A 10,743-nucleotide genomic window follows, 5' to 3' on the forward strand; every position below is an offset into this window, starting at 1 on the left:
AATATTTGCATGAATTCATTGACTTGCCCAGGGATGACACCATTACAATAACAAGAGTCATGACTACTTTCAGAAATATGTGAAAGGGGAGGAGGCCCCAGTGTTTACACTTAACTGGCTTCGCATCGTCTTGGATGAAGGACATATCATCCGAAACCCAAGGGCTCTGCAAACAAAAGCTGTGCTTGCACTCAAAGCACAGCGCAAGTGGGTGCTCTCAGGTAACACAGAATTTTATTTTTTCACAAACGTATTACAATTAGAGCATGGCGTGAAAAATCTACTCAAGAATCAAGCATTACACATTCTGTTAGTTGTACTTAAGAAATTAATCGATTGCAGCAAGGTTTGTGGATGGGTGGGTCTACAAACAGTAAGAGTCCATAGTATTGACTACAGAGTATACTTCTTGATATTGCTTTGGGACAGACTCCATTTATGCAGATGAAGACAGATGAAGTAACATTCTCAGACAAAAATAACTTTCCCCCAAATCTCCCACATTATTTCAAATTTAAGGAACCTTCAACAATTTCACTTTTGCTATACGGACACTACCTCATCCAGGTTGTTCAGAGTGTTGACTTGGCAGCTCAGGATGTAAATTCCATTGCATGTGGCTGCCAAGCCTCACCATACTGCTACCAGCCTGTAGGTCATACAATTACAGGTAATTTTTCCATTGTTGACTGACAATAACAACCTTCGTCAATTATTCAATTATGAACCAAAATATCATGATCAGCCTTCAACCAATTGGGATCACAACTTTTTTTATGGAAGCTGTCGAAGCTGTCGAAGCATTTGCCAAAATATGGCCCCGAGAGAAGATGAACCTGTTGAATGTCTTCGAGTGTGGGTTAAGTCAGTGTGTGACGTGGTGACCCTAGATACAGTTACATATCTATCTTCAAAGGTTCAGGACAATTAGTAAAGAAATAGCCGCAAATGCCACCTAAACGTTGCTGAGAAAACTATATGTTGCACCTCCTCATTGATAACATATCTGTAAAATATTGAGGGGCGGTCGGGAAGCCTAGTGGTTAAAGCGTTCGCTCGTCACGCCGCAGACCCGGGTTCGATTCCCAACATGGGTACAACATTTCTGCTGTCCCCCGCCGTGATATTGCTGGAATATTGCTTAAAGTGGCGTACAATGATACTCACTCACTGTAAAATATTGGGGTAAGACATTTATGCAAGAAGTGGCATCACCATGGTATTGTAACTTGGCCGAGAAGTTTAAATTAATATAAGCTTCAGGTACATCAATGATCACATGGGCACATTCAATAATGGTCAAATATCCAATTTCCTTCCATTGATTTACCAACCTGAACTAGAAATAAATGTATATAATGACACCGCATTCTCGGATGAAGCTCTGGACACAGTATCTCAAGCAGAAGGCACAGTAGGAAGTCCCAAAAAATAGTGGGTGCTGTGAGTTATTGAAGAACAACTTTGCTGGTTATGAACTCAAAGAAAACGTCTGATACAAATATATGTCCAGCAATATTTCTTTGTAACCTACAACGTGTGTAAATGTATGACAAACTCTGATGATTCAGTGAAATATTAGCCCTTTGTCATTGGCGCATGACACCACTTTGTTTTTCTAATGATTTCTACCCAGAGTTTATGCTCAATACTGCAATCAAACATAAAGGCGTGTATGAATGACCTCTAAAAGAAAATGTGTATTTTTACCAAAGGTTTGATTATATTGTTGGACAACCCTACTAGACAGTGTTCATTGACAAAAGTTAACTCAACCGCTCACATTCAACCGTTGGATAATTGAATATTTCGTGCTTATAAGGCACATTAAGGAAAGAATCTAATGGAAAATCGTTTAGACTGTTATGAAAATAACTAGCATCAACAGATTAATTTGAGACACGTTTTTAAAATGAGGACACCAATGACTCTATCAAACAGTGCCCTCAAGAACTACAGTTGATTTCACAGTTGACGAAGATGAACATAAAACGCAGATACAGAGTCGAGTCGCAAACACGAATAAGAAACTGGCAAGTATGAAAGACGCCATTATCAGCATCGTGGATCCAAAGATGACGATGAAGACAACAACCATAAGTACAGTCCCGAACTGTCCCGAACACGCCCTGCTGGATCTAGAGGGATAGCAACACAACTACAAAACTGGGGATATTGGGAACATTGGCATTTTACCTAGTTTCCTCTAGACAAGTGATAGCGGTCCCTTAGTGTTTGTGCTTCTACTGTTTGGTCGACCCAGGCGAAAGCAGCCTCCCTGTGTTTCAATACAAAAATCGAGGAAATGTTGAAAACTCCCTTATCAAATAACACCTTTTAGACATGTTCTGGTATGTATTGTGATCCACAACCTTATATGAACAAAGTGACCTGAAATTATCATGGGCCCAATTCATTTGTTCGTCCGTTCGTTTGTTCGCTCGTTCGTTCTCCTTGAGGCTCTATAGTTACAGATATTGTAAACATTCTTGTGAATAGATATCATGCTAAGAGAATGTGTATGGACTTTTGTTTCTTTTTAATGTTATTGCTGTGCATTTCATATGTAGCAAATCATTGAATTCCTTGCAGTGGGATTAAATTGCTTTGTATTTTGCAAATATTCGAATATAATGAATACATCATCATTTCGACATGTGGCAAATGATGTACATAATAGGCAGGGCGTTTAACAAGTTCTGCAATTGATATACAAAAGTGAGGAGCACAAAGTTGAGTTTATTTTTCCTTCAAAAGACCTCCTTTTTCGATATATTTGGTTCATTTGACCTAACACTTATATCACCCTGTTAAGGAACTCTTCTGATTGACCTACAACAGATTTTAAGATATCCGAGTCTACAATCCCACGTGTCTTTGTATTTGATTATTGCATTTCTCAACGTGTTGGAGAGAGAGACCACGTGCAACATGAGAGAGAGACCTCGAGCAGCATACAGACAACCAAAGTCATGTTTGATTGACTGCACTCAATCCTTATTGGGACATCTTGCAGATGGAGTTTTCTGAAACCCATCTTGCTGACACCTCAGACATACAAAGATTTTGATGAAAGATGTTTGGAATACTACACACTGAAACCTCCTATTCACGGTCAAGATCTACAGCATACATCTGTGGATCATCTCCAGTCCACCGTACTTCAGTCATGTAATGAGGAGCATGATTCCACATCACTTTGACCATTGCATCATGTATACCCTTCCTTGGTCAAAAGGACTGCCCTATACTCAAGTTTGCTGAAATCCATTATGGAGACACCCCTGTTCCATATGGTAAACTATCTCTTGTGTATTATTTGATGTTCATCTTTATATTTGTTAACATGACTGAAGCAAATGCCAGAAACCCATCCACACTTGCTGTAACATCCCTTGTATACCAAAATGATATTCGAACATATTCTGTCTGTATATCCAGGTACACCCATCCAGAACAGGATGCTGGATCTCTACCCGCTGGTCAGTTTCCTTAACGTGACGCCTCTCAAACAGAGGCACTGGTGGGACAGTTTGTTGGAGAAACCACTGCAACGTGGTATCGAGATTATCTTTAAGTAGGTACCTGTTTAGATAACTTTAAATAGCAAGGCATGAACAAACAATACACAAAAAGTAACATAGTCCATAGTATGACAACTGGCAACCTCTACTCGAGATAAACATGTTCATGAAAAACATGCCACCTTGCAAATTTTAATTGATACAAACTGTAAGATGTGTACTACTGTTTGTTCTGGACATGTGTTCTAAAGAAGAGTGCAACATCTCATGGAGAACATCGCCATGCGTCGTACAAAGAACACGCTCGTAAATGGAGAGCCTCTTGTAAAACTGCCCAAGAGAGAAGTGTACATGGAGCGAATCAAGATGTCGGACGAGGAGAGCCGGAGGTACAAGTTCCTAGAGGAGCGAGGGAAGATCGTGATAAAGCAGTAGGTGGAACTGGGCACTATATCGGAGCTTACATAAAACTGTTCTCTTCTTCTGACCCGTGAAGATCCAGGGTAGAATGGGTCTTCAGCAACCCATGCTTGCTGTAAAGGCGACTATGCTTGTTGTAAGAGGCGAGTAACGGGATCGGATGGTCAGGAGGGTGGTCAGATTGTCTGGTCCAGACTCGATTATTTACAGTGCTGAGTGCGGCGTTAAACAACAAACAAACAAACAAAAACAATAACTCTTCTTCCAGCTCCATATACTCCCTCTACCTTTCTTTAAATAAAGTTATCTTCATTTTGTCCCGATATAGGAACTGATTGTCTACGTGTCATATGTGCTGATTCCATACAACTCTTGTTTAGGGAGTCACCGGTGCTGAATGAATTGGTTTGTATTTTGTCTATGTACATCTTCTCAAGTGCAGTGGAAACCAACAAAAAAACTTATTGTGATGTGTCAAGAGATACTTGAAGTACAATGCAGAAACAAGCATTACTGTTAACAGCCGAATGTTTTCCAATAAGATATCAAAGGGAAACGTGTACCATTCTCCATTCTAATAAGCACTAATCCAGGCTGTGACCTCACTGATGTACATGTGTTCCAGACTTGTACGACACAATGAAATGGGTAGGAAAAACTACCTTGTCCTTGAGATCATCCTTCGTCTACGTCAAATGAGTTGTCATACCTACCTGGTGCCTCAGTCATGGCTGCCACATGATGGCACAGGTACGTCGTCTTTCTACTAAGCAATTTGTCTGACACTTATCTATCTGAAAACCAAATACGAATACAGTAACTAACGGTTATAACGAACTCAAAGGGACCACTTATTCAAGTTCGTTATATCCGTCGTTCCATATACGCATTTCGACCGTCAGACATCGTTTATCAAGTCATGTGACATCATGTTACTCCATAAATAACAAAAGTGTGCACTGTACATGTACAGAATATATCCACTTCAATCACTGTGTTACTATTATTCATTGAGGGTGTAATTTGAGGAGGTGTCAGTACTTAAGAGCAATTCAATTGCCATCAATTGATTATTGACGCTTTGAACAGCAGCGCTTGACCGCGGATGCTTTGATAGGCAGTTTGGTGACACGTAAGGAGCTCAGCTCAGGGATTAACAGTTCATTATACCATTAAACATTATCGTTGACATAGCACACACGGGACCACAATGTGAGTTTGCGAAATCTGTTATTCCGTTATGAGAATGTTTGTAATATCCATCAATTCTATATGATAAAATATATGGCTAATGGCCGGGACAAAACGTACAGTTTGTTATATCTGTCACTTCGTTCTAAGCATGTTCGTTACAAACGTAGTTTATTGTACTTCCAATAATGAGAAAACTATGCGAATAGTTTTTTTTCGACTTTTATACAAGATGACTGTTACTTGATGACATAGATGCAAAGAATCGCGGTACGCTGGTGGACAGACTGCAGGTCATCAGCGAGTCTGATGAGGATTGCTCTGTGTGTGTCGAAGTCCTGAAGAATCCTGTTATACTGCCGTGTACACATTGCTTCTGTCGGCTATGCATCCTTTACACTATAAAATATATGGAGCAGACGAACAAGGTGAGAACATATGTGTGTTGATAGTAACCATGGAATGCAAGGTCCACCGTTTAACTAAGGCCTAACCATATTATATTAGTTGTGTTTCTAGACAAAACACTGTCAACATCTGAAGGTAAACAGAACATATTTTTCTGGTTTTTTTCTTTGTGTCTATCGTTTCTTCATCTACTGGACAATAATACTTTAAATACATTTTTCAAGAAGTGATGACATTGTTTTGGAGAGACTGACTATACGAGTCGTCTTGACTGTGACCAGTGTTTTAGTTATATGATGGTGTTTGAGAGATATGTGGTATATTTGATTGTTTCGGATACAATCATGCACGCTTTTTCTACCAAGATTTCAAAGAACATCATACGACTTTTACGGGTTAGAATAGGTCTTCAGCAACCCATGTTTGCCGTAAAAGGCGACTATGCTTGTCGTAAAAGGCGACTAAAGGGATTGTGTGGTCAGGCTCACTGACTTGGTTGAAGCACGGTCATCGATCCCAAGTGGTGGGTCGATGCTCATGATATCAATCACTCGATTGTCTGGTCCAGACTTAATTATTTACATACCGCCGTCATATAGCTGGAATATTACTGAGTGCGGCGTTAAACAACAAACCAACAAACCAACCAATCTTTCTCAGAAGTTGTTTGATCAAGTTTTCAACATTCAATGCCTCAGTAAAACTTTCAAAAGGTTTTATGATGGACATGTGGAGGAAATTTGACGCATCAGTAACAACAATTATGTCCGATTCAATTCCATAGTTTGACTTATACGGTATGTTCCCTTGTTTTTTATTTGCCTTTGTGTGTGTGTTTGTGATGGGTGCCACCAGTGGGGCAGGATACGCTCACCTTATGTCACACGTCACAGCAGCTAAGGTGTCTTTTATCTTTTTCTGTGTCTGTCAAATGCAAACAAGCCAAATGAAACTTTAACCAGCTTGACAAAGATAACCTGATTGGTAGGCCTTTACAGGACTTGATAGCTTCTCGGTGTATGTATATGATGTTAATATGCATGGGAACTGAGTCAGTTTGAACATCTGTTCACATATTTCCGTGATACAAGGATATGGCAAGTAGCATAAAGAAGAAAACAAGGACGTTTCATATGGCGATATCATTTGTGACAAAAAAAACAACTGGTCAAGTCTACAGTTACCAACAAATCAGCGCATTCAAAGTCGTCATTTTTGCGGACACAGCAGACGCTGTTCTCGATTACAGTTTTTTGTGTGTGGCAACCAAGTAATTACAATCTCAAATGTATGATAATTTATCACGAATTATATTCCAACATATAAGGTTGCACTTGTATATTAAATGCATAATGTTACTGCTTTAATTTTTATCCAAACGGCGCCAAATGTTACTAATTTCTAAGGAGTGTTAAAATTATTACCATTCACATCTAGTCACTAAGATAAGAAATAACTTATAACGCTAAAACGTGTACAGTTATAATTGGTGATTATATACATTTCAAATGTACTGTTTCAGACTAATGCTACATGTCCTATGTGCCGTGCGCCGATATCTCAAGATCAGATAATTGAACTTCCAGCACAGCCAGAACCTCATACCTATGGCGACTGGAAGTCTAGTACCAAAGTAGGCTATTTTTTATACCATGTGTTCACCCAAACTATCAACACTACAAAGTTTAGTCTTCAGTTTTCTAAACATTCAGCTGCATGTAGTACTTTTGTACAGAAAATATACTACATACTTCATGCATGAGTTTATCATATTGGGCCTTGGGACAATGACTTTCCGAGGCAGGGCGCCATTAGTTTTAGATAAACTTAAAACTTCATTTGCACAACATTAGCAAAAATAACTAAAACGTTTTGTGGTTTCACAGGGCTATCAAAATAAAGCAGGACATCTCTAAACATCAAAAGATCGGGCTAGTTTATATCATTCATAATCATTCTTGCCCTGGTGCCTATAGGTGGACGCCCTGATGAGAGCCCTGGTGAACCTGAGAAGTGAAGACCCATCTGTAAAGAGTCTGGTAGCCTCGCAGTTCACCTCTTTCCTGACGCTCATAGAAACGCCACTTAGGTAGGGTGTTTCACCCCACCCGCATCCTCATCTGGAATCTCTGGAGAATCTGAATCTGACAGTCATTATCGGAAACTATGTTGACTTCCTCTAACTTTGAATGAAGTATCACTTCTGTTGACATCAATCAACAAAGACTCACAGACCGAGAGACTAGTCCGCACAATTACTTCATTTACCCTGATTCTACTTAAGTGACAAATGAGTCGCCTTACTCAAATATAAAATATCCGACACCACAAGATCTTACTAATATTTCATCAACATGAACCAGGCAGTGCCAGATGTGTCTTTCGCCATAATTAGATATGAAATATCCGAAATTACGAGATCCTAACAAGGACCACTGAATATATTATTGATTGTTCTGTTCCTTTTGCCCCCAGAGAGCTCAAGTTCAGATTTGTGAGACTTGATGGCACAATGTCTGTCCCACAACGCATGGAAGCTGTCAAGAAGTTCTTTGACCCCGAGCCGGGATCTCCCACCATCTTCCTCATCTCCATATGTGCGGGTGGCTTGGGTCTCAACCTGACTGCAGCGTCCAGGGTGTTCCTCATGGAGCCGGTGAGAATCCAGGACAGCAAGTTGATTAGTTTGTCCAAAGCGTTTTTGTATAATCAGGTGTTTAACCCCCCTCTTACTTTAACTTCAGCAATGGAACCCGGCCGTGGAGGAACAGTGTTTCGACAGATGCCACCGCCTAGGCCAGACCAAAGACGTCATCATCACAAAGGTTGCACACTCACTCCCTTCTAATTGCTTCGAATATTAATTGATTTGGGAAATAATTATTCCCTTCTAAGTTTCTAATACAACTGGCTTTGGTATTCATTAGGTTGGTTCAGTGCAGCTTTTTGAATTTCTCACTCACCCAGACAAGGTCTTTAATGGTCTTGGCTGTTCCAGTTCATCTCGGAGGACACTATTGAGGAGCGAATGTTGGACCTCCAGGAAAAGAAGAGGAGGATGATGCAGCAAGCTTTCAAGAAGCAACAGACGGCCACCGAGAGGAAGAAACAGAGGATACGTGACCTAAAAGCTGTCATGAACATTGTGTGATTGTATCCATGATCGTCTGGATATATTATGCATTTCACATTTGAACATTAATCCACTGAAGACAGTTACTTTTATGGTAAAGCTGGTCCTCTAAACAATGCAACCAGAAAACAACTGCAGTAAACTAAGTTTTTAAGAAGGTACCACTTATTTTAGTTCGTTATGACCGTAGTATGTTAAAAGCATATGTACAGCAGAAGGCCGAGGCCAAAAAATACGTTCACTTTATCCGCCAGTTGGTAAAAGCATGTACGTTATAAACATTGTTTACATTGCTTTGTACAAATACAAAGATACAAAAATGTAATTAAATATTATGAAGTATTTAAATATATTGCATTTTCAAATTATAGTCAATAGACTTAAATGCGTTTTTACTCATCCTTCGATACATTCAGTAACCCTGATCTCTATTTAATACAAAACAGCTGTAACACATAAGAATACCCACCCAACTTCAGTTCCTGTTCTCTAATTATATACATCCAACACAATAGAAGTCTTATGTCAAACTATACATAATTACTAGTATATGCTACCGTTTTGCAAACAACTGGGATCATTACCATTTGAGACTTATTTATGAACACATGCTCATGATATAGTCAGAATCGTACAATCAACTCTGTTTGAGCAGAGATTTCTATTGGATGTGGAAAGGGTCTTGTCGTTTTATTTACTGTATTTTATGCTTGTAATACATTAGCAATGGAGATTCCAAGAGAGAATAGGTAGGATCCCGGATCCCATACTCACCGTATGACTTTAATGACGATAGGGTTCGGTGGTAACAGCGTGTACCTTTGCACATTCTTCTCTATTAACAGCACTGTGGCCCCGTTATTCACAGGCCGACTCTGTGGTCTGGTGGTAGCGCGTCTGCCTGGAGAGCGGAAGGTCCAGTGTTCGATCCCCGTCATACTAAATGTAGGGGTAGGAGAAAGCGATGTAATGAGATATTCTTAGTTGTATGCACAGAACATGTGTTTATATCTCCCTTTGTAAGAAAACATGATTTGTTGTGATGAAAGCACGTGGTGGAGAATTTGGCAAACTGCGATGTTTCAATGTAAATGAAGAGGAACCATGGAGTTCACGGAGTTAACGATGAGTAGCTATATTTGATGTGTGATGTGCGATGGCTCCCGTATTTGACATGCATCTGAATAAATCCTCGAACTTTGAATTTTGTGTTTACTGCGAGTTGCATGTGTGAATGTGTCCCTAGCAGGGTACCGCTTTACCAAAAGACGTTATAAGACAGTACTTGTTGTTGCTCGACATTGAGGCACTAATATGGCTGGTCAGCTTGGAATCACTGTACTGTGTCTGAGTGGGGTATTCATGATAAAGTGTGGACTAGCACTATAAATCGGCATTAGTCCGGACTAGTACAAACAGCCACACACACACGTACATGCATGTCACTATATAAGTGCAATAATCTTGGACGCGACGTTTAACCCCATCTCACCTCATTATTATTCACAGGCCACCGTAACTCAGCTGGAATATTGAAGAGCATAGAACACTGTTCATGCGTTCTTTTCTAATGCACTGACCAATCGAAAATTGAACGAATATATACTTATGTTAATAAAGTCTATTGTATAACTTCTTATCTTCATCATTATTTGGGGCTCTGATATATCCAGTGAAATGAGTATGAACATTCCTCAAACCTATCAAAGGTATTTTGGGGTTTCTGTTTATCAAGAATCACAAGGGGCTGCACTGGCTTTTGCGCGTAAATTATAAGAACAGAACAGAACACTCAAGCTACATGCTGAGAAGTTCATACTGGGTAACTCTGAGGGTGCATACATCACAGAATGTTTTCGACATTGTAAAATTAATGCATTATTGGAAACTTGAGTGTGTGTTGAGTGGAGTTTAACATTACTTTAGATGCATCAGGTGTAACGTGGAAGGAAACCCAGAATAATGAAGGTCGTTGAACTTTACCACTTGGGTAATACCAGCTGGCACGGGGGATGATGCTGATCAACCAAGCATCCGAATCTGAGCGAATCATGAATTTTAACATAC

The 10,743-nt window shown here is 39.8% G+C and overlaps 1 protein-coding gene across 10 annotated transcripts in view; it reads left to right on the forward strand.

The window, feature by feature from the left end:
* LOC125374014 (helicase-like transcription factor) overlaps positions 1-9,880 on the forward strand; it is a 34,943-nt gene extending 25,063 nt beyond the window's left edge. For all 10 annotated transcript variants that reach the window (XM_048384702.1, XM_048384707.1, XM_048384701.1 and 7 more), the window contains 10 exons: positions 74-221; positions 3,442-3,577; positions 3,776-3,955; positions 4,570-4,694; positions 5,391-5,563; positions 7,066-7,176; positions 7,520-7,632; positions 8,019-8,199; positions 8,288-8,368; positions 8,542-9,880. In XM_048384702.1, the coding sequence (XP_048240659.1) occupies positions 74-221; positions 3,442-3,577; positions 3,776-3,955; positions 4,570-4,694; positions 5,391-5,563; positions 7,066-7,176; positions 7,520-7,632; positions 8,019-8,199; positions 8,288-8,368; positions 8,542-8,694 (1,401 nt within the window). In that variant the 3' untranslated portion in view covers positions 8,695-9,880. The remainder of the gene's footprint in view (positions 1-73; positions 222-3,441; positions 3,578-3,775; positions 3,956-4,569; positions 4,695-5,390; positions 5,564-7,065; positions 7,177-7,519; positions 7,633-8,018; positions 8,200-8,287; positions 8,369-8,541) is intronic.
* The last annotated feature ends 863 nt before the right edge of the window (positions 9,881-10,743 follow it).

Source organism: Haliotis rufescens, unplaced genomic scaffold, assembly GCF_023055435.1.
Source record: "Haliotis rufescens isolate VD_foot unplaced genomic scaffold, xgHalRufe1.0.p SCAF_50, whole genome shotgun sequence".
NCBI lineage: Eukaryota > Metazoa > Mollusca > Gastropoda > Lepetellida > Haliotidae > Haliotis > Haliotis rufescens.